This window comes from Ornithorhynchus anatinus, chromosome X3 (assembly GCF_004115215.2).
Source record: "Ornithorhynchus anatinus isolate Pmale09 chromosome X3, mOrnAna1.pri.v4, whole genome shotgun sequence".
NCBI classification, from domain to species: Eukaryota; Metazoa; Chordata; class Mammalia; order Monotremata; family Ornithorhynchidae; genus Ornithorhynchus; species Ornithorhynchus anatinus.
The window spans coordinates 27,616,857-27,642,335 of NC_041751.1; the positions used below are offsets into that span (position 1 = coordinate 27,616,857).

A 25,479-nucleotide genomic window follows, 5' to 3' on the forward strand; every position below is an offset into this window, starting at 1 on the left:
ACATGTCTTAAAACGAGAGGGGGATGGGGTCCGAGGCACAGGTACTGGAGTAGTATTTCTTAAGCGCTTACTGTATGCAGACAACTGTGCTAATTGCCGGGAGAGAAAATACAGATGGGATTGGACATGGTCTCTATGGGGCTTGCAATCTCAGAGTATGTGGGGAAGAGAGACTGGAACAGACATCCAGAACATGCAGAGTTTTGACAACCGGCAACAGACTTCCTTGAGAAATAAGTGGAACAGAGGAGAAGAGTCGGGACCGGGGCTAGCAGGGGAGCAAGAAGGTGAGAGTGAGATTTTGGGAAGTTAAAGAGATAAAGGGAAGTTAAAGAGATAGCTTTGGCTTTCATAAAGTATAAGTAGGGGTTCTCAACTGAAATCAAGTATTTTCATACACCATTTTTTTTTAAAAAATACGTAGTAAACAGAGGGAAACTAGCAGGGCAATACATGACAATACTAGAAAGAAGATTGTGGATTGGTAAGGTGGAAGAGCAGCAGAGTTTCCAAAGAGGAATCCCTCTCGAGTAAAGACAGCTATCGTGACCTCCATCACGTTGAGTTAAACCTGAAGGTAGAGGTGACAACTAAACACTTAGGGGAAATAAAGCAGTTCAATCGGGTAAAGCACATTTTCACCCCTGGAACAATTTCAAAAAGAAATTTAGCCTTTGGGTTTACTGTAAAGATGTTGTTAGTAATGCACTTATGCCTAAAATGGATTCTGTCCTTCATCGGGAAAATAAACCTCCATCCTAAAATTTTATTATTTAGTTCTGGGAACGTTCTGCTTACTTTGACAAATTTAATTCTGCAACAGTAGGTATACCCGATTGGGTAATTTTCATGGACAAACAATAATAATAAGAAAAAAAAAACCCTAGATGTAGAAGATCAAATGGGATGTGCCTAGGATATACATACACACATACACAGAGGGAGATATCTATATATCTATCTACATATACGTATAGATAGATATACATATTGAACCTACAAATTCATTCAATCGTATTTATTGAGCGCTTACTATGTGCACAGCATCGTACTAAGTGCTTGGGAAATACAATTCAGAAACAAATAGAAACAATCCCTGCCCAACAACAGGTTTACAGTTTAGAAATACCAACAGAGAGACAGTAGGGAAAGAAAATCCCAGTTCAGCCAGTTGGCAGCTGTGTGACTGTGGGTAAGTCACTTAACTTCTCTGTGCCTCAGATACCTCATCTGTAAAATGGGGATGAAGACTGTGAGCCTCATGTGGGACAACCTGATTACCCTGTATCTACCCCAGCGCTTAGAACAGTGCTCTGCACATAGTAAGCGCTTAACAAATACCAACATTATTATTACATTATTAAAATGATTAGTGTCATAGAAAAAAACATCTGTAATGAGTCCCCAGTGTTGAATGGGCATTAATTTTTTTCCACTTTAAGTAAAAAAATTTAAAAAAATACCCTACGAAACTTGTTCATACTATATTTTATGCATGTTAAGCCTCTAAATTTGAAGGGATTCCAAATAGATGGCTCCTAAGCCTTTTAATTTTTCTAAGCCATCTATGACTAAGAATACATTTTCTAATTTTAGAGTATTAAAAGCCAGGTTGTTTAGATGTTGAACAGGTGTAGGTTCTAACCCCGAATAGCTTTTTGCTTCTAAATGACTACAGATGGCATCTGGGAAAGCATATTCAGTGTTATAATGTTTAGAGGTGCCCAAGAGAAAGCTTTCTTTAAAGTGGGATGTGATCTCATTCCTCAGGTATTGATCTACGGTTTAGCTTTATAGCAAGCTGTCATGGAGTACACTACGTTTGCATGAATACAGAAGTAAAAACAGAACATTTTTTGGAAATAGCCCATTTCTTAAAGTGCAAATAATAAAAGCAACAACCATCAACATAAGGAAGCTTCTGCAATAACCAAATTACAAAAGTAACCTTCCCCCGCCTCCCCCCCCAATTAATAATGACTAAGAGGAAGAGGGAGCTAACATGAGAAAAGCAAGAAAAAGAACTATAAAGCAACTAGATGCTAGCTAACCACAAGTGGCTTTGAATTAGAGAACAGAACTTCACACATCACTTCATCTGAAGAGTTTTTTCATCAGTGTATGTATACAAGAACAAAAATGGCAATAATGACCAACTTTCAGCACAATCATTGTTCAACATGGGACAGATTCAGGGAGAAAATGTTTGGCACTTCTGGAAATGCATTAAATCTTCTTGAATGGTACCCTGATTAGCACACTTCGAAAAATGTTCAAACTCCAGGGGGCCTAGCTCAACCCAGTTCACTGTTTGAAGACTGCTTTACAATACTTGAAGCAGCATGGCCTAGTGGAAAAAACATTCATTCATTCATTTGTATTTATTGAGCGCTTTCTGTGTGCAAAGCACTGTACTAAATGCTTGGGAGAGTACAATATAACAATAAACAGACACTTTCCCTGAGCACAACGAGTTTAGGTCTGGAAATTAGAGGCACTGGGCTAGAACCAGTTTTCCACTTACCTGCCGTGTGTCTTTGAGCAACTCACTTACCTTCTCTGGGCAAGAGTTTCCTCAACTGTAAAATGGGAATTCAATACTTGTTCTCCCTCCTATTTACATTGTGAACCCCATGTGGGATAGGGGCTATGTTCGATCTGATTAAGGGGAATCTACCCCAGTACTTAGAACAGTGTTTGACATGCAGTAAGCACTTAAATACTGTACTACTAATAATAATTTAATAAGTATTACTTTTGTAAATAGATGCATTCATCTCTAGTTTTCTAGCCTCACCAACTTGGACCTACCACTATCACTAGTCATAACCACTGTAATTTATTTATTTATATTGATGTCTGTCACCCCCCCGCCCCGCCCCAGACTGTCAGCTCATTGTGGGCAGGGAATGAGTCTGTTTATTGTTGTATTACACTCTCTCAAGTGCTTAGTACATTGCTCTGCACACGATAAGCACTCAATAAATGTGACTGAATGAATGAACCACTTAACCAGCAACCTAATCTACATACCCCCACCTTTGAATTCACCTAGTGGAAAGAGCCCGAGCCTGGGAGTCAGGGGACCTGGCTTCTAATCCTGGCTCTGTCACACTGCTGTGTGACTTTGTTCAAGTCACTTCACTTCTCTGTGCTTCAGTTTCCTGATATGTGAAATGGGGTTTAAATACCTGTTCTCCCTCCTATTTAGATTGTGAGCCCCATGTAGTTCAGGAACTGTCTGGCCTGATTATCTCATGTCTGCTCCCAGAGGTTAATACAGTGTTTGGCACATAGTAAGTATTTAAAATATACCACAATCACTACTATTTCTGCCCTCAACCTCTACCAAGACTTCTGGACTTACTTCTCGTGTCCCAGGCGAGCACAGCCTATCCAGATTTTCTACCAACCCTCTCATCCCTCAACTCTGTCCTTGCCACAAAATAACTTCTTTGCCCCTCACCCCTCTGTGCTTCATGTACCCACACTACCAACCCTTAGCCTTGGATCATCCCTATGGTTCACTTCTTCCATTCATGCACCCGTGTGTCTGAACAAAGCCGGTGAAAACACAGACCCTGGCCCAACACTGGCCACTACAAATTCATTCTTTCTTGCTTTAATTCAGATTTCTCTTCTGCTCAGCAATTCCTTCTCTCAGTGACTCCCCAAACCCATACCAAATGATGAAAACCCTTCATTTACTCCTGATAACCCCAATGCCACCCTCCTGCAACAGCAGCTGGGGACACATATCAGGAGAATCATTCCTCAGGAGGGGCAGGGCTCCCAGTAATTCCTTCAAACTGCCCTATGGATAGGACAATGCTGGCTAATGACATCCAGTGAAACTGAACAAAATGGATCTGTGTTCTTTGGACATTTATAGCATCCTTCTCACTTCAGTCCCACAAGCACTTATGTAGCTATCAGTAAATTATATATTATAAATTATTTACTATTGTCTGTCTCCCCTTCTAGACTGTAAGCTTGTGTGGGCAGGGAACATATCTACCAACTCTGTAGTATTGTATTCTCCCAAGTGCTTAGTACAGTACTCCGCACACAGTAAATGCTCAATAAATACCACTGACAGACAAGATCCCTGCCTGCAGACAGCTTACCATCTAGCTGGGGTGAAAGACATTAAAATAAAGTTCAGATAGGGGAAATAGCAGAATGTAAGTATAGGTAAGTAAATTTATTCATTCAATCCAATCCTATCAAGCTGAGGGTAGAGTGAATATTGAGTGTTTAAGAGTACAGATCCAAGTGCCTAGGTAACTGGGGGGAGGGACAAGTAGGCAAAATTCAATAGTATTTATTGAGCGCTTACTATGTGCACAGCACTGTACTAAGCGCTTGGAATGAACAAGTCGGCAACAGATACAGTCCCTGCCGTTTGAGGGCTTAATCAGGGAAGACCTCTTGGAGGGGATATATTAGGAGAAATGTGAAGGTGGAGAGAGTTGTGGTCTGTTAAATACAATGGGGGAGGACATTGAGAAGCAGCGTGGCTCACTGGAAAGAGCACGGGCTTTGGAGTGAGAGGTCATGGGTTCGAACCCCGGCTCTGCCACTTGCCAGCTGTGTGACTTTGGGCAAGTCACTTAACTTCTCGGTGCCTCAGTTCCCTCATCTGTAAAATCTGTGAGCCCCACGTGGGACAACCTGATTCCCTTGTGTCTACCCCAGTGCTTAGAACAGTGCTCGGCACATAGTAAGCGCTTAACAAATACCAACTAAAAAACTACAGGCCTGAGGAAGGATGTGGGCAAGGGGTTGGTGGTGAGGTAGATGAGATCGAGGTTATAAAGAGTAGGTTGGAGTTAGGGGAGAGTAGTGTGCAGATTGAGTAATAGTCTGCTAATTTTGTTGTATAGTACTCTCCCAAGAACTCAGTACAGTGCTCTGCACATAGTAAGCACTCAATAAATTCCATTAATTGATTGACAGTAGGAGATCAGAGAGGAAAGGTAGGAGGGGGAGAGCTGATTGAACAACCTGAAGCTGATCGTAAGGAGTTTCTGTTTGAGGCAGAGATGGACGGGTGATCACTAGGGGTTTCTGAGTGAGGGCATGTGGACTAAATATATTTCTAGAAAAATAATCCAGGCAGCACAGTCAGGTGTAGACTGGAGAGAGGAGACACAGGAGGCACGGAGGTCAGAGAGGAGGCTGATGCAGTAGGCAAGGCAGGATATGATAAATGCTTGGGTCAGAATGTTAGCAGTTTGACTAGAGAGGAAAGGGCACATGCTAAAAACGTTGTGAAAATGGACTTGGTAGGATTTGGTAATCAGATTGACTATATGGCTGGAATGAGAAAGATGAGTAGCTTATGAGACAGGGAGGATGGCGGTGTGCACACAGTATTGGGAAAGTCAGGGGGAGGCCAGGGTTTGGATGGGAAGACAAGGACTGCTGTTTTGGACATGTTAGGTTTGAGGTGTTGGTGGGAAGTTTCAGTGGAGTGGACAAGACAGAAGCCAGACTGTAGGGGGTCTGGAGAGGAAGTAGAGGCAGCGGGAGTAAACAACTCGCTCAAGGAGTTTAGAGAGGAACGGTAGGAGGGAGAAGGGGTGAAAACCTGAGGGAACTGTGTCATCAAAGGAGAATTTTTTTTTTAGGATAGGGGAGACAAGAAAGCAGTGGAGAAGAAACCACTCATGGGATCCCTATCCTGAAAGTTACTTGCTTTCTCCTCTAGATTGCACTCTGAGAACACGGACCATGTCTTAAATCCATTGCATGTTTCCAAGTGCCAATGCCGTAATGAAAATGTCCCACTTCCTCCAACCTTAATTTCACTTTCCACTGCCTGTTAATTTCTAAAAGGTGGAGATGTGCTATTTCATTTGGATCGATTGCATTTCAAACTATCCCTGCTCCAAGTTATCAACTAATGTCTCTTCAGGTTCAAATCTGCCCCAGAATCATCGCCTCTTACTTAATGGCTCACTGTCAATAATATATTTAGTAAATTCGAGAGCCACTTGGTAAAAATAAAGGTACTGCTCTGCCAGTGCGACTTGCAAGTCTCCTGAAACCTTAGGATGTTTTTACTTCATCTGAAAAATGTCAAAAGAGAATCAGTATCATCGGACTGTCACAGTGCGATTTCCTAAGGCATTTCTTCATTTGACACTGCCATATTGGGTGGAAAGAGAGATTGCTGCAAGTATTTGAGGGCAAAAGGTTACATAATATTTTGAGTAACTAATCTGGGGCCAATTTGTGTGACTACTGAAGCACTGACAGTGCTGACGAGAGATGACAGGTTGGAAGCTTTCCACTCAGATTTTTCAATGCTATGGGAATTTGACAAGTCTCAGGTAATTCCAAAATATGCATTTCATAATTCATTCTACTTTATCCCACAGGTAGTATAACTTCTGCAATGAGTTCACAGTAACAAATAAAGAACAGAATGTGGTCATTTTTGTAGAAGAGTCCGCTCTTCCACGACTTGACTTTTCACTAAGCGCTTTGGCTAGAACGTACTGACAGAATTAAGGAATGTTTTTCTGACCACGGCTGTCTAGATTCATTCATTCATTCAATTTGAATAATGATAGTGATGATGGTATTTGCTAAGCACTGGGGTAAACACAAGGTAATCAGGTTGGCCCAAGTGGGGTTCACTGTCTCAATCCCCATTTTACAGATGAGGTAACTGAGGCACAGAGAAGTTAAGTGACTTGCCCAAGGTCACACAGCAGAGAAGCGGCGGAACCGGGATGTATTTATTGAGTGCTTACTGCTTGCAAAGCACTGTACTAAGCACTTGGGAGAGTACAGTATAACAATAAACAGATACATTCCCTGTCCCCAACGAGTTTACAGTCTAGTGTGATGTCAAAAGAAATGGTTGCCCCATGCACACATCCTCCAATACTGGATACTACAATCTAAGCTCCTCTTCTAGAGTGTAAGCTCCCTGTGGGCAGTGAATGTGTCTAACAACTCTACTGTACACTCCCAAGTGCTTAGTTCAGTGCTCTGCACACAGTGATACTCAGCAAGTACCTCTGATTGACGTATTGAAAGGCTCCTTCACACAAGATTCTGCAAGAACACAACGCATGACTCAGAAAATCCACTGACTGGAAGTCACCAACATATTCACTACCTGATTTCCCTCTCCCTTAGACTAAGATTCCCATGTAGAACTGTGACTATCTCCCACCTGCTTATATCGTATCTAACCCAACAACCCCAGGACAGTGCTTGGCAAGTAGTAAGCACTTAATAAATAGCATAATCAATATCAATATTATTAGTTTAACTCTTTCAGACCTCCAGGAAGAGGTCAGCTTCTGAAGGATGTGAAAAAACAAACCAGGAACTGTAGCCATCCACAGGGTGAATAACTCATTTGATTTTCATCATAAAAATCAGGCCCAATTCAAGAAGTCCTTTGAGTTTCTTTAAAGATAAGCCTTTTTTTAAAAAAAATAGGGTAACATACAGCAATATTAACTCCGTGTATTGTGCATATAGTGTTAATCCCTTATCTGTGAATAGTGATGGAAAAAAGCATAGTACAACGTAATTTTTAAGAAGAGGAAAGCTTTAAAATCTTAGAAAGCTGCAGGCAGAAAACTTATCAATATCAAAATAGATGTGTCTTGTGAAAACATGGTAAAATAAATTCCCCAAATGAGAATGAGTTGATTTTCATCCCAATGCATGTTTTGTCATTCTGAAGAATGAATCAACATTCCACACAGTGAAATAATAATGTTAAGATTTTCTAATAGATTCTTCAGAAATGATGTGCATTATCTCAATGATTATTCACATTATACATTTCCACCAAAAATTGGCTATATGGAGACCATTTGATGGAAAATATATTTTAAAATGTGACCAACATCAAAAACGGGTCTCTAAAACCTCATTCCTTAAACTGACTAATATTGGAATTGAACCCAGCAAGTACAGGAAAATTTTGCCCTTTAATTTATGGTAGCAATGATAGATAATACAGGCATGGCACCATTTCCTGGTAGTGAATATCACTTTATGAACTAAATTGTCTAGGAAGTCTTTATCAAAAGACTGAAAAACTGCTGAGATTTCTCTAGAAATTAAAGCAAACAGACTGTGATATATTAGAAGACAAAAAACAGTATGCCTAGAAATAGCTGCTGACCTGAACATATTTAACAAATTTAGTCTCTGATCATGCAGGGTGGGCTTATTAAAGGTGCTGTTTCTATCATCTGTTTTTGCTTGCTGATATAAAGCATATTTACCTTTTCTTACAGACTCAGACATTCGCAAATACTATGCTGTTATTTATAATTTTGACATAGAAGAATTTAGTCTTTTTTTCTTTTAAACCCATTTTTTCCCTTGAGTGAATTTATTGGATTTTCAACTGCAGTCAAAAGCTGTGCATGATACTTTACTTTCCGAAATTCAAATTCCATGCTTTGAAACTGGTGCCTATTTAAAGGCATGGAATCTATGAAAATCTACTGCCAATCCTCCCAGAGAAAAGCAAATGAAGGCAAGAATTGTTCAAAATATATAGAAGCCTTTCTATAATCATAATTCTTTACATTTTTCCATATTGAAAAATAATCAACAAGCCTGACTACTCCACAATAACATCCAAAAAAGTTCATTCCCCTTGAAAGGCCTGGGCCAGAGAAAAGAGTATCTAAACCAGGTGGAAATAACTGATATAAGCATAAAGTTGAAGAAAAAATGAGAGGAAAAAAACCTGCCAAAGATTCCCAATGTTAATTCACTTGGCACATCATTTTAAGGGTATTTTTAGCAAGTAGAAGATCAATTTCATCAGTCAAAAATGAGTCCATATGTTTTCAGCTTATAAAGCAAAGGTATGGCTTCTACATTTTGCAAGAAAGAATGAGGTTGCAATGATATATAGAATCCCTCTCTTTTGGCACTCAAGAAAATTTAATGTTTTCAGTACTTATTTCAGCTGATTGTACATCCACCCTAAAAAGAGTTTCAAATCAAATATTATATTGAAAGAATATGTTGAAAGAGTTGGGTCACATTTTTCATCTTTCCAAGTCGCTGCAGCATATGGGCATTTTTAATCCTTAGGTTTAGCAAGAAATTGTAGCTTCTTTCTTATTTGGAAAATATGGAATTAAAATGCGGAAAAGAAAAAACATCACTAAGAATTTCAAAAAATAAAAACCAGTTAATGTTGCCAAATTTCTCGGAGCAGAGATAACTAAGACAGTATTTATTTAGACAGTTTATTAATCCATTATTTTGCAGTGGGAAAACTAGGGCCCCTTGTGAAAGCATTCATTATGAAAAGAAAATTAGCTGCACAATCATGTAGGCTCTTCCTTTCACTGATTAACAATAATTAGCTCTTTCAACTTAAACTTTTCATTTTTAAATCCCTTTCCTGTCCTGTTTTTATCTTCAAGTTAATGCAAGTACTATCTGGTTCTCTGGTTGCTGTAAACTATTTGCCATATCACAGAAATAAAACTGAGGTAATTTACTTTGAAATTCATCACCTATCTAGACTTAGATGGTAAACTTGCTGTGGGCAGGGGACATGTCTGCTAACACTGTTGTACTGTACTTTTCCAAGGGCTTAATACAGTATGCTCTGCACATAATAAGCGCTCCATAAGCACCATGGATCGATTGATCTCTAAGAGTTAGAGAATTTCAAATGGGAAGATACCGAAGTGAAAGATCAAGAACTAGTTTCTCCATTACCTCTGAGCAGTTTCAACTTGAGCATTTTATCTTTCCTTAGAAAATCCTCCAAGGTTACATTAGATTCTGATAGCGGCTCAATCAATAGTATTTGAACACCTACTGGGTGCCGAACACTGGATTAAGTGTTTGGGAGGGTATAACAATTAGCAGATATAATCCCTGTCCTCAAGGAGTCTGTAATCTAGTAGGGGAGATAGCCACAATTGATTCGTGATCAATTGGCAGTATTTATTGACTGTGTGCAGAGCACCAGACTAAGCATTTGGGAAAGGATTCCTACCTAAAGGGAGTTTAGAGTCAGTCAGTCTGAGTTGAGAGCTTACTGTGTGCAGAGCACTCTGTTAAGTGTTTGGGAGAGTACGGTATAACAAACACATTCCTTTCCCACAACAAGCTTTCAGTCTATGGGGGATACAGACCTTAAAATGCATTACGGATAGGGGAAATAGGAAAGTAAAAGGCTAATTACAGAAAGATAGGAGAAATTAAGAGAGTTGTGAGTTCAAGTGGCACAAGGTGTTTGAGAAATATAATTTGGGAAACAGATTGCTGGAGATAGGAAAGACCGACTGGAGGTCAACAACACTTCTCCATCCTTACTGACTTCTATGTCCACTGTCTTTGCCAGCTGCTTCATGCTTTTAAGTCCCTTCACACCCGCCGTTCCCCCCACCCCGCCCCACCCCCATCTCTTGCCCCTAATGACCTCGCCACATACTTCATTCATACTTCATAAAATTGACACTATCGGGTGTGAAGTCCTGAAAATCTCCCCTGCTCCCCTCCAGTTCCTGCCATTCTCCTGCCCCCTCTTGGACTCCCCAATCTTTCCCAAGGGATCTCCTGCCTCCTCTCCAAATCTACCCCTCCACCACATCCTTCACACTTGATCAAAATACTTGCCCCCTTCCTTCTTCCCTCCCTGACTGCCATCTTCAACCTCTCACTTTCCAACGGTTCCTCCTCTACTGCTATCAAACATGCTAATGCATTCCCAACCTTAAAAAAACACCCTCCCTTGACTCCAGGCTCTCTCCAGTTATCACCTCCACTTCCTCTGCTCCAATTCTCTCCTTGACCCCCTGCAATCTGGCTTCTGCCTCCACCACTCCACAGAAACCATCCACTCTAAGGTGATCGATGACCTCCTCGCCAAATCCAACGGCCTCTAACTCCATCCTAATCCTCCTAGACCTCTCTCGGCTGCCTTTGACAATGTGGACTGACCCTTTCTCCTGGGAACACTCTCTACCCTTTACTTCACTGATGTTGTCAATACCTGTTCTCCCTCCTACTTAGACTGGGAGCATCAAGTGATTACCATGTATCTACCCCAGTGCTTAGTACATAGCAAGTACTTAAACACCACAGTTCTCCTCCTATCCCTCTGGCTGCTCCTTCTCAGTGTCTTTTGCAGGCTTCTCCTCTGCCTCCCACCCTCTAAATTAAGCTCAGTTCTGGGTCCCCTTCTATTCATTCCTTCATTCAATCGCAATTATTGAGCACTTACTGTGTGAAGAGCACTGTACTAAGCGCTTGGGAGAGTATAATACAACAATAAACAGTGACATTCCCTGCTCATAATGAGCTTACCCTCTAGGGGGAGGAGACAGACATTAATATAAATTATAGATATAGATGCACAAATATATTTATGGCTTTTTTAGTGCTTACTTTATGAAACCAATGATGCAAGTGGTTAGAGCAAGACTTTAGAGCCAAAATTTTTTGATTCTCTTCCCAGACCTAGCACTAACTCTATGTATGATCTGGGGATTAGTTAGCAAATCTACCTCTGCCTCAGTTTCTTCGGGCTGAAACAAAACAATGCATTCTTCGCAACTCGCAGGACGTTTTTGATGACAGAGCATGCAAAGTATGCTTAGCATCTCGGATGCCGGTAGCATTCAAGCATATTCAATTGTACATTCAAGCACAAGTATTGCTATATAAAATCCTCAAAATGATCTACTCTGCAGCTTTTAAAATTACTGCAAACTGAAAACTTGCAGAAGAATTTTGCTAATAAAAAGGATTGGAAACAACTGCAACAATATTTTTGCATTATTAAAATTTTTGTTTTGATCTTTCAGGTAAGGTGGTGCTTATTTATCTTCAGACAATTTGACAACTTTGAATCTGTTAGTTTGTGCAGTAATTGAAGTAAATTACTGTTTTACTTCAGAAAGGTGAAAGTATTGTTCCGTGAAGTGACACGCAGAATATTTTGTGGTGATGTGGCATTTCACTGTCATTACAAAGTGTAGGTGTTTTGCAAAAGGTTCTAAGGTTACGCTTGCAGGCAATTTTGCTTGTCCAGGAATTCTGTACTAAATCTTTTCATAATGCCCTGTTTGGAGGAAAGAGGCTTCAGTGACTGACTGAATATGGGGGTTGAAAAGGACAGAGGAGTCAAGGACGACAGAAAGGTTGCAGGCCTGAGAGAGAGGTGTTGTCAACAGCAATGGGCAAGACGGGAGGAGAGGATTCTGGAGGGAATTGGTTCAGATTTGGACATGTTGATACTGAGGTGCCAGTGTGCCGTCTATGTAGAGCTGTCTTGGAGGCAGCAGGCGATCTGAAATTGCTACTTAGAGGCCAGTGAATGACAGCTGCAAAGGAAATTAATGAAGGCTCTGACTAGAAAGTGACTGATCCAGGCTTTAGCCAGAGATGGACAAAATGGAGGAAGAGAAGGAACCTGGGGTAGGGGAAACCTTTTTCTTTCCTTTAGATAGGCTATCAGGCAAAAACTGAGCCATCAAGTAAGGAAATGGGATGATGGGGGAAGTAATTGGAGAAGCGGCGTGGCTCAGTGGAAAGAGCACGGGCTTTGGAGTCAGGGCTCATGAGTTCGAATCCCAGCTCTGCCACTTGTTGGCTGTGTGACTGTGGGCAAGTCACTTAACTTCTCTGTGCCTCAGTCCCCTCATCTGTAAAATGGGGATTAAGACTGTGAGCCCCACGTGGGACAACCTGATTCCCCTATGTCTACCCCAGCGCTTAGAACAGTGCTCGGCACATAGTAAGCGCTTAACAAATACCAACATTAATATTATTATTAATTGTGATGCCCACAGAAAAGTGGTCAGGTAGCTAGGGCAACAAGAGATCAGCAAACTTTATCATTAGGAAAGCCCTCAACTGTGTATCTGTGGAATAGAGAAGCAGCGTGGCTCAGTGGAAAGAGCATGGGCTTTGGAGTCAGGGCTCATGAGTTCGAATCCCAGCTCTGCCACTTGTCGGCTGTGTGACTGTGGGCAAGTCACTTAACTTCTCTGTGCCTCAGTTCCCTCATCTGTAAAATGGGGATTAAGACTGTGAGCCCCACGTGGGACAACCTAATTCCCCTATGTCTACCCCAGCGCTTAGAACAGTGCTCGGCACATAGTAAGCGCTTAACAAATACCAACATTATTATTAACGATCATAATAATTTGAAATTATATGTTAAGCAAATACCATGAAACACAAACCTCAGAGCCCGCCTTGGACTGAGGCACCATCCAGGCCAGCTTCTTACAGTATCGTATGCCTGAAGACTACCTTGACGACTATTATTATCATCATTAATAATTATAGTAATAAAGACATTTGTTAAGCATTTATACATGCCAAACACTGTACTAAGTGCTGAAGTATCTACAAGATCATCAGGTCGGACCCAGTCCCTGTTCCCCATGAGGGTCACAATCGAAGCAGGAGAGAGAACAGGTTTCGGAATCCCCATTTTACCGATGAAACCCGGGTACATAAAAGTTAAGGTTCACAGCAGTCCAGTGGCTGAGTCAGAATTCGAACCCAGGACCTCTGACTCCCAGGTCCACGCTCTTTCCACTACACCAAGCTGCTTCTTTTTTAGAACTCTGGGGAGGTTGGGATGGTTCATCACTACAGACTGCACAGTGGACAACTTGAGGACTCACACCTGGAAGATCCATTCTTATTTGTCTATGCTTAGTCTTCTCAGTTGATTGACCTTCCTATTTCTTGTTGCTGCAATCCCTTATTACCCATTAATCCCCACCTAGTTTGTGAGACATGGACTAAGTCTGATCCATCATGTTTGTGCCTTCCCCAGTGCTACCACAGTGCCAGTAAGCCATCAGCAGGAGGTCAAGCAGTGGGAGAGATGAGAAGGAGATTCAGTGACCAAGGAGAACATGAGAGGAATGAGGAGTCTGAGCTGGGATTCACTGGGAAAAGAACAGATAATTTAGGAGGGAGAGAGCTGATAAGAGTGCTGTAAAGGCAGTGGTCAGTAGTTTCCGCTTAATGAACGGAACAAAATGGGTAACTATTTGAAGTTTCTGAGTGGGGAGACGAGCAAAAAGACCTGTTATAAACTTGATCCAGGCAAGAGTGAAGTAAGTACAGAGAAGGGAGAGGCTGGAGGCAGGCGGTCAGCAGAGAGGAATATGTAGTAGAAAAGCAGAAATATGACCGATGCCTAGACCAGCCTGATAGCCCATTTAGACCATTATCATCAATGGTATGAATGATAACTATGGCAATAATAATAATTACGGTATTTGTTAAGCACAAACTATGTGCCATGTAGTGTACTAAGCACCGGGATAGAGACAAGAAAATTGGGTTGGACACAGTCCCTGTCCCACATGGGACTCACAGTCTCAATCCCCATTTTACAACTGAGGTCACTGAGGCACAGAGAAGTGAAGTGACTTGTACAAGGTCACACAGCAGACAAGTGGCAGAGCGAGGATTATAACTCATGACCTTCTGACTCCCAAGCCCGTGATCTATCCACTGTGCTGTTGCTTACTTTAGGTAGAGCACCGTACTGCGCACTTGGGAGAGTAAAGTGCAGCAGAACAGACAGGTTCCTTGCCTACAAAGACCTTACAGTCTAGAGGAGGTGGATTCTGGAAGGGCTGTGGAAGAAGAACCGGCAGGATTTGGCAACAGACTGAATATGGGGGTTGAGAGAACAGAAGCAGTCAAGGATAATGTCAAGCTTATGGGCTTGAGAGACAGAGAAGATGGTGGTGTTAATTGTGATGATAAAGTTAGGTGAGGAAATAATTTAGGAAAGAAAATTGAGGCATTCAATTTTGAACATATTGAGCTTGAGGTGTCAGCGGGACATCCATGTAGCGACAGGCTGGAAGCGGGAGGAGTTGCGAGCCTGCCGAAGAGACAGTTCGGTGCTAGCTAGGTAGATTTGGGAGTCACCCACCCGGAGCTGGGAATTGGAGCCCTGCAAGCAGATGACTCAAATTCTGACAACACGTTCAAGGGACTTTTCACTGGGAATTCTTCCTTTCTCAAGCTGACCGTCCAGTGAAGGGAAGATGATTTCTGAAAGGGAGGTTCGGCTACCTAAATTTCCTGTCCTTCTGGATACCACTGCGGAGAAGTTTCTGATTAAAACCTAAAAAACCACTGCTGGCGAGACAGGTGGGTTACTGGAATTACTTCAAGTCAGAGAAATAACTACCTTGAAACTCCTCAAACAAGTAGACCATGGATATTTCTCCTTCCTCGGGAGCCCAAGAACACTTACTTAGGAAAGGCTCTGGTGAACAGTGAGGTTTTCTGAGACTAAGATTGGGTCCTTGCCATTGTGGTCCTGTGGCAAGCAGGATATCTTGTTCATTCCAACAGAGTTTCGCCAGTGGAATGCAACAGAAGAAGGGGGTGAGGTCAATTCCTCTATACAGTCTTCATCTGGGAATCTGGTTTTTGCTTTTCCTGTAAAATAACTTCTGGATTTGGGGAAAGCCCACTTCTCCCTCAATCCAAGGGGGATGGTTAGTGTGGCCTACTGCAAAGAGCACAGGCCCGGGTGTCAGAAGACCCGGGTTCTAACCCTGGCTCCATCACTTACCTGCTCTGTGACCTTGGGCAAGTCATTTCACTTTCCTGTGTCTCAGTTTCCTCATGAGCACTTAGTACAGTGCTCTGCACACAGTAAGCACTTAATAAATATGACTGAATGAATAAAAAGGGGATTCAATACCTGTTCTCCCTCCTACTTAGACCATGAATCCCACGTGGGACCTGAGTATCTTAAATCTACCCCAGCGCTTAATATGGTGCTTGGCACGTAGGAAGCGCTTTACAAATATCACAATTATAACTACTATTATTCTGACAGAAGCGCTATGGCTTGTCTCTGAGAGTCCAAAACAATTAAGATGGATTAAGAGGGGAGAAGATGGGTCAGTGCTCCCTGGCAAGGGGACTGAAGTGTTAGATTCCAGGGAGCCAAAGGGAGTGATTGAAGAATCAAGACATTGTTGGGTGAGTTAGGGTATTGAAGGTACTATTGCTTGTTGTTACACACACAGGAACCCCTGGTAACATCTTTTCAGCCTCACCTATACATCACAGTGCCCACTAAAAATGTAAAGCAGATTCCCCTCGTACATCAATAGAACAGTGCTTTGCACACAGTAAGTGCTTAACAAATACCATCATTATTATTTAAGCTTCGGTAACATGAGCATTATCAATTAAGTTAGAAGCAGCTTATTCGATGTTGAAATTGAACAACACGATTAAACCCCCGTCTGCTAGCATTTCCTAATACATTATAAAGGCTTGGTAGCCTAGTGGAAAAATTCCTGGCTCCTTGAATCCCATAATCGATAAACAAGTTCCTGGAAAAGTGGGGAAGGAGAAGTGGGAGGGAAAAGATCACCAGGCAGCAAATAAAATCCATGAAAATCATTCAACCTTACATAAACCATAATTGTAAAAGTTACCTGGAATAAGTTCCATAATGATGTAAATTGGCTGCCTTTGTGTGCAAACGCCTATAAGCTTGACAATATTGGGGTGGTCATATTGTTTGAGTATTCTGTAGAGGAAATTAAAATTTACATTAATTATGAAGGAAATTCAAAAACCATCACTTCAAATAGTGGTTATACTCTAAAAGTAAGCTTCACTTTTAAACTAAACCTTTGGTTTTAACAGACAGACCTCTTAGGACAATAAACCACACTAACAAACAATAAGCCTTAATGTTGACTACAGTCTAGATGGGGAGACAGACATTGATATAAATTTTGGATATGTACAGAAGAGTAGTGAGGCTCATATGGGGTGAATAAAGGGTGCAGATCCAAGTGCAAATACTTGTATTAAATACTTTTCCTCTCTCACAGGCACTGTGTCTGATTTGATTATCCCTTATCTACCCCTTAGTACTCAGTACAGTGCTTGGCGCATAAGTGTTTACCAGTATCACAAATGATTATACTAATGCTCCTTCAGTACTTTCAGGTTTATTTTCCAGGAACTGGTGAGCAGTTGGTTTCCATCTGAACTGAGGACGGAAGATGAAGAGATGGACTGCAAGTATTACAACTGAGATTTAGGGTGACTGTCAGAAATAACTTCCTGACAGTAAGGGCTGTTATGTGCTAGAAGAGGTTTTGAGGAAATACTACGGAATCTTTCTTTCTTTGAAAATATGGGAGATCTGTCCAGAATAGTACATACAGATGGATGGAAATACTTGATCGTTCACTGCCTCTTCCTACCCTCAGATTTCAGGCCATGCTGCTTTAGCAAAGCAGCGTGGCCTAGTGGAAAGAGCATGGGCCTGGGAGCCAGAGGATCTGGGTTCTAATCCCAGCTCTGCCACTTGCCTGCTGTGTGACCTTGGGCAAGTCACTTCAGTTGTGTGTCTCAGTTCCCTCACCTGCAAAATGGAGATTCAGTACCTGTTCTCCCTCCTAGATTGTGAGCTTCATGTGGGACCTGATTATCTTGTATCTATCCCAGTGCTTGGCACACAGTAAATGGTTAACAAAAACCACAATTATTAACATTCTCTTAATTTAATATATTCACCAGCATTTTAAAATGTATGGAAATCATTCTTCTCACCTCCCCCCGCCCCAAAAAGGGAGACCCTTAATTTGGATAGTAACAAACATGCCCATCAGCTGATTCTGGCATGAGACTATATCATTATTTGTCAATGCATAGAAAGACAGATTTCTACAGACTGTGGGCACCCATTGTCTTTTAAAAAGAGAAGCAAAACATTTAGGCTGCTTGAATTCAAGAGGAATAAGCTTTTGGGTTAAAGCCTGTTTCTTAAATCCAGAAATTCCATGAATATTAGCTAGCATGAATATACATGGAATTAGAGCCTTTTCTCAAAATGTATGCTGTTGCTGTTTATTGGCAGATTGCATAAAGCTATTTTCCATTTTTAATTTAAAACTTTATGATCATATTTCTGAGGGAGCAATTCAAACTATGCTAACAGTGCCACAATGTCAAATCACAGAAGAAAAATTATTTTATTTAAGCACTTTGCTAACAACTTTAAAGCTTCCTTTCCTCACTCATATTTATTGAGCGCTTATTGTGTTCAGAGCACTCTACTAAGCGCTTGTGAATGAATGAATGGATGTGAAAACAAAGGGACACCCAAATGTATACTTGGCTATATTATTTAGATGTATTTAGTGTTACAGTATTAAACAAATAAATTAAGCACATGACAAGCAGAATGACCTAGTGGAAAGAACATGGACCTGAGAGTCAGAGGACCTGGGTTCCTAATCCCAGCTCGACCACTTGCCTGCAGTATGACCTTGGGCAAGTCACTTCATTTTTCTGTGCGTCAGTTCCCTCATCTGCAAAATGGGGATTCAAAAACCTGTTCTCCCTCCTACTTAGACTGTGAGCTCATGTGGGAGAGGGTCTCTGTCCAACCTGATTAACTCGTACCTACCCCAGGATTTAGGAGAGTTCTTGGCCAAGCATTTAGTACAGTGCTCTGCACACAGCAAGTGTGCAATAAATACGATTGAATGACTGACTGAACATAATGAGCTCTTTAAAAAAGCCATTAAAAATAACATTTAATATTGTCATAAAAATTAAATCATTTTTCAATTTAATGTTTTTATACCATCTGATATGAAATGCAATTCAATCCCATATTGAATACAGACTGATTAGGAATGGGCATAATCCAGACAAGTGAAAATTATTGGTAAACCAAAACTTTATTCTGCATCAGGATGGCTAAATATGGAGCTTCATTAAGGCTTTGCCAACTACAGCCAATATTCCTGTTCTGCCGGTGATCTCTTATCCTGCATTCCATCCCTCCAAAGGATTCTGTCCCTTGAATCAAACACTTGATCATTTTCCATTTGATGGCAATCAAATCTGCCTTGTCACAGCCTTTGACCCAGGTTTATTTAACTGAGCTCCATGGGGAAAGCTTGAAAAAAAAAACCATCCAAATCCAAATAAAATGCATAAACTGGATAAGCAAAGCTGGATACATGAGGTTTTGCTGCAGTTTAACTAGGAGAAGAAAATTAAAAAGAGGAAAAAACTGGTATTCCAAGAGCCTGGCTGCAGTCATATTTTTGATAAAGTAGCAAAAATCTATGATTTTGTGTCTGAAGCATTTTACTTTTTTTTTTTTAACTGAAACTTTCAATTGAGTTACTGGTTGAATAGTTGCAATTGCCTGCACCACTGGGGACTTAATGGCAGGGCATGCAATTTTTCCTAGCAGCAGAAAGAAAGCATCTATGTAGATAGTCTATGAGGGAAGGGAAAGATCCGAGAAGTCTGAGATAAAAGGCACAATCAAAAGAAGTGGAAGAAGCGGAAATACAACTGGAAAAGGGAGATTAAAAATGTTGAGAAAAGGGAATTACATCTTAAGTCTTAACCCTGTTGGAATAAATGTGGCAAAGAGAAGAGGAGGAAAAGATAACATATAAGTGGAGGAAGGAAGAAAAGACAATACTGTATTGAAAATGCGCTTGGAAAAATCCATATTTACTGTTGCTTTAGAAGCTCATTTATTCAAGTGTAATGGGCAAATCGATCTACATATGGCTTATGCTTCCAGAATTTGGATGGTTCTTGACATGACCTTCCAGACCCTGGCACTCTAAGGTCAAAGAAAAGTGATTACTTCACTTCCCCACACTGAGAAGCAATCATTCAACAACATTTACTGAGTACCTAGGGTGTCATATTAAGTGCTTGGAACAGTAATCAAAAAGTCAAACACATTTCTTATATTAAAAGCAGCCAATTGACGCCATAAGAGATACAAATTTTGGTTCACATTAGAGAACTCACCTGGCCTCTGATAAAAATTTTATTTTCAGTTCCTGAGGAAGATCTTCTTTACAAGTTTTTACGGCAACAGGAGTTTTATCCTTTAATGTTCCCTTATACACTTCGCCAAAGTTACCCTGAAAATGCAAATCGATACATTCATTGTTTTGAGCAAACTAATTAAAAGCCTAAGAAATGTGAGGAGAGAATATGATGAACAGTTTGGTAAGTCTTGCTATTAAAAAACCTCCCATTAAATCTGAATTTAAAATGAGTTTAAACAACCTACTTCATTATTGCTCCACTTTATTTCATTTTAAGGAATATCATTACAAGACTCTACGATAATCCACATGAAAATTTCAATGCGTTCTGGTTCTTGCATCCTCCCAACTCCAATTCTGCTAGGATTAACAACATTTTGCCTGTTAGAATTAAAGGTCTCTATGTCCACAAAGAAACACAATAAAGAAAACACGGAGGAGAATTTAGTTTGAAAGGAAAACTTGCCTCTGGGAGTTCTGGAACCCTGGAACTGGCTACTAGAACCCAGGAAAAAAAAATTCAGATTGAGAAAAATAGCTGTTAGAAGCTGCCTAGAGGCAGAACTGCCTCTAAACTGTTAGCTCATCCCCTAGATTGTAAGCTCGTTGTGGGCAGGGAACGTGTCTACCAACTCTTATACTGTACTCTCCCAAGTGCTTAGTACAGTACTCTGCACACAGTAAGCACTCAATAAATATGACTGATTGAGAATGCTTAACCACGTGAGGATGCAGTCCCTCCATTTCTATGATGCTCTCAAAAATTTACCCTCATTTTACTCCACTGTAATGATAACTGTGGTATTTTGTTAGGCATTTACTCTGTGTCAAGGAATGTACTAAGCGCTGGCATAGACAAAAAGTACTCAGGTCAGACACAGTCCCGGTCCCACTTGGGGCTCACAGTCTAAGACTGAGGGAAAACAGGAACTGAATCCCCATTTTAGAGATGAGGAAATTGAGGTACAGAGAAAGTACATGACCTGCCCAAGGTCACATAGCAGGCATGTGGCAGAGCAGGGATTAGAACCCATGTGCTCTGAATCCAAAGTCCACACTCTTTCCACTAGACCACACTGCTCCTCTTGGGACCTGAAAATGCCAGTTTTTGCAAGTAAGTCACTCTGCTTAACCTCTGCAAGAGGTTGTCAAAAAAGATATATTTTTTTCCAATGATGAGGGAAAATAGTAATTTGTAGCTGGATCAATTTTGCTACTTTTTAGCAGCTCTGGTAAAACAATCTGGCAGAAAAGATTAGTACTAATGGTTGAAATCACTTGGGAGCAATCAGTACATTCCAATTATTCAGCTCCCCCTGTCCTGCATTACCACTGATAATATAAAGCTGCCTGTAGACCAAAGATGAGAAAAGTAATGAATCAAGTGGTAATCAAGAGGGATTCTCCTAATTTTTATTTTTCCCTTACATATACCTAGAAAAATACCATGATACAAGTATTTATTTGACTTTCTGTGGAATATAAATGTGCCCTCCTGCCAACAAAACCTATAGAAAAACATAAATTTAATTTGGCCCTGACATCCTTGAGATACTAATCCATTTGGCAGTGTGGAAGGAAAACTGGATGGGGAGGGAATTAGGGTATTCAGGCTCTATACTGTAAGTCCCATTAGGACAGAGAACAATCAGTCGATTACACTGAGTGCTTACGGTGTGCAGAGCACTGTACTAAACACTTGGGAGAGTACAACAGACTTGGTAGACACATTCCCTCCCTGCCCACAAGGAGCTTACAATCTAGAGGAGACAGATGTTAAAATAAATTATGGATATGCACATAAGTCCTGCGGGGCTGAGGGTGGGGTGAATTTCAGGCACTTAAGGGTACAGATCCAAATGCAAGTTTGATACAGAAGGGAAGAGAAGGGGAAATAAGGGCTTAGGCAGAGAAGGCCTCTTGGAGGAGATATGCTTTTAATAAGGCTTTGACCATGGGGAGAGTGGTGGTCTATCGTATCATCATAATCATCAATGTAACTTAGTACAATGCTCTGCACATAGTAAGCACTCACTAAGTGCTTGGGAGAGTACAACAGAGTTGGTTGACATCTTCCCTGCCCACAATGAGCTTACAGTCTAGTTATTAATATAAGTAATTTAATTTATAGCTATGTTCCTAAGTGCTGTGGGGCTGAGGGGGGGGACAATTACCAAAAGCCCAAAGGACACAAATCCAAGTGTACATACAACACAGAAGGGAGAACAGAGAGTGAAGTATGAACTGGTGTGGGGAGAGACAGGAAGCAGAGAGGTCAGTGAGGAGGCTGATGCAGTAGTCAAGGCAGGATAGGATAAGTGCTTGGATCAGCGTATTAGCAGTTTGGATCGAGAGGAAAGGGAAGCTTTTAGCCATGCTGTGAAGGTAGAACCAACACGATTCAATGACAGACTGAATAAGTGGGCTGATGGAAAGAGGTCATGTCTATTATACTTCCCAAAAGCTTAGAACAGTGCTCTGCACAAAGTAGGTACTGAATGAATGCTGTTGATTGACTTCTAGTCCCAGCCCTACCACTCACCTGTTGTGACTGTTTGGGAAAGTTTCTGGGCCTCTCTTTCCACATCCATAAAATGGGGATCAAAAACACTGTAATTCCTAGGTGGGAAAGGAACTGTGTACAATTTGATAACCATGCATCTACCCCAGGGCATAGTCTATAACTACTAATAACAATAATGCCAATCTACTCACTGAATCTTGATTTCATACATTTTGCCGCTGGCCCCTTGATCTCCTGCTGCCCCTGGCTGGGAACTCCCTTCCCCTTCATATCCGACAGACCATTCAAAGATGTCCTAAAATCCTATCTCCAAGAGGCCTTCCCTGACTAAGCCCTCATTTTATCTACTTACCCTCCATTTTGCATCACCTGTGCACTCCTTAAATACTTGGCAGTCACCCCACCCTCAATCCCACGGCATTTATCTACATATCCTTACTGACATTTCCCCTCTTGGTAATTTATTTTAATGTCCGTCTCCCCTCCTTGACTGTACGCTGCATATGGGCACGGATCGTGTCTACTAACTCCACTGTATTGTATGAATTATTATTGTGCGTTAAGCAATGTACTAAGCGCTGGGGTAGACACAGGTCACTCAGGTTGGACAAAGTCCCTGTCCCACGTGGGGCACCCAGTCACAGACTAAATCGATCAATTCCTGTGAGAAGGGGTGGACAAAGTCCAAGCATCTGTCCCCCCAGCTATGTCTCTGATCCCCCACTAAGGTTGCACTTTCTGGATTTAATAAAGGAAAACATCAATCCCTTGAAGCCCCAACTCCACTCAGGGGGGTGTTATTCTGGGAATTTTCCCAGTCTGCCAAGCAGAGTTCATTCAACTTAAAGTTTAGCACCTTGAAAAACTAAACACACATTACATCAAAACAATGTCTATATGCCAAATTGTTCCTATATAATTGTGCTATTGGTTAAGTGCTGGGGCACATACAAGATAATCAGGTCCTAGATGGAGTTCACAGTCGAACTAGGAAGGAGAACAGGTTTTGAATTTCCATTTTGCAGATGAGGGAAGTAAGGTACAGAAGTGAAGTGACTTGCCCAAGGTCACACGATAGGTAAGTGGCAGAGCCCGGATTATAACCCAGATCCTCTGACTGCCAGGCATGTGCTCTTTAACTAAGCCACAGAGCTTCTCTCTATGTAAAATTAATGAGTGATATATTCAAAATTAGCTAAACTATTTAACAGATGTAATTGTCTGAACTTTTCTTTTCGATTAAATGACTTCCTAATGGTACCTTTTCCCATCTCATACTTGCCCTTGTTTATCAAAGAGCTACTAATGACATGATAATTGTGAGGACAAAATGTAGTCATATGTCAGATATGGGAAACAAATTTAGAGTGCAAATGCATTTTAAAATGTATCCTCGTGTGATTTTCCAGTTAATGCTTTAGACAGTATCTATCATTTGCTTTCTCATATTTGAGTGGACATACCAGTGCTTATTATTTTTCAAAAGCATTCAATTACTTTTAGGTAATTAATCATGAGCAATAGCCATCCTTCTACCTTTGGTCATGGTCAGTGAATATCATTTCAATGAGATTGGGAGAAGACGGACACTAATAGGTGGTTTTTACCTAAGCTCCCATGATCAATGATTATGGGATCTATTTGGCCAATTATTTTTCTTCCATTCTATTTCTTTCACCCCTGTGAAAAAGTAATTAATTCTCTTATTTGGAAAGTGATGGGTAGAATGGATGATACGTCAACAATCCCATGTTTCTTTTTGAGGCTCCAGTAATTTTTAAGAAGAAGGTGATTAAATTTATTGAAATGAACATCTTTATGCTTCCTTTCTCTTGGGCTAATATTACTCTGCACTCATTGAAATGGCTCCTTGATCAAATCAACCAATCAATGGCATAATTCTGGTATTTGTTAAACACCTATGTGCCAACCACTGTACTAAGTGCTGGTGTAGATACCAGATAATCAGACCCCACATGGGGCTCACAGTCTAAATGAGAGGGAGAATAGGTAATGAATCCCCATTCTGCAAATGAGGGAGTTGAGGTGCACAGAGAAGTGAAATGACTTGCCCAAGGTCACACAACAGGTAACAGAGCTGGGATTAGAACACAAGTCCTCTGACTCCCAGGTCCGTGCTCTTTTTACTAGGTCACGCTGCTTCTCTATTGAGTGCTTACTCTGTACAGGGCACTGTACTAAGCACTTGGGAGAGTACAACAGAATTGGTAGATGCATACCCTGCCCACCAAGAGCTTGCAGTCTAGAGGGGGAGAGAGTTGTTAAAATTAATCATGGATACGTGCATAAGTGCTGGGGGGCTGAGGGTGGCATGGATGTCAAGTGCATATAAGGTACAGACTAGACTGTAAACTCGTTATGGGCAGGGAGCATGTCCACTAACTCTGTTGTATTGTACTCTCCCCCAAGTGCTTAGTACAGTGCTCTGCACATAGTAGGGGCTCAATAAGTGCCACTGACTGATTGACTGATAGAGATTCAAGTGCAAAGATGACACAGAAGGGAGAGGGAATGGGGAAACGAGGGCTTAGTCAGGGAAGATCTCTTGGAGGAGCTGTAGTTTTAACTCAATTCCTTCAGGTTGATTCTCAGTCCCGAAACCTTTATTACTGGACCATCACAACATCACAGAGCACTTGAACTGGCAGTTTGCTTTTCAGGAAAAATAATTTTCCTTACAATAGAAAAAATCTTATTTCCTAAAAACACATGCTTGTTGAAGAAAATGGCCTTGGATGATAGAATGTATTAATTCATTCTTTTGAGCAGATTTTCAAGTGTAGTTTTGGTTCCAGAAAAGGATTCTGAACTTCTCTGATCTAGGGCCAATTAATGCGTGCTTACTATATAATGATTAGACCACTTCAGCAGTCAACCATACATGCTATTTTTATCTAGCTTGCCATTCTACAAGTTCATCAATCATTCAATCTTATTTATTGAGCACTTACTAAGAGCAGATCACAGTCCTAAGTGACTGGGACAGTACAACGAGCTTACAGTCTACAGGGGGTGACAGATATTCATGAAAATGTTTAACTTACAGACGTACATAAGTGCTGAGGGTGGGGCAAATAA

At 41.0% G+C, this 25,479-nt stretch overlaps 1 protein-coding gene across 4 annotated transcripts in view; it reads right to left on the bottom strand.

The window, feature by feature from the left end:
* FER (FER tyrosine kinase) overlaps positions 1-25,479 on the bottom strand; it is a 290,188-nt gene that overhangs the window by 79,475 nt on the left and 185,234 nt on the right. For all 4 annotated transcript variants that reach the window (XM_029053950.2, XM_007672816.3, XM_029053952.2 and 1 more), the window contains 2 exons: positions 19,834-19,949; positions 16,464-16,558 (listed from right to left, as the gene is read on the bottom strand). In XM_029053950.2, coding sequence (XP_028909783.1) covers positions 16,464-16,558; positions 19,834-19,949 — 211 coding nt within the window. The remainder of the gene's footprint in view (positions 1-16,463; positions 16,559-19,833; positions 19,950-25,479) is intronic.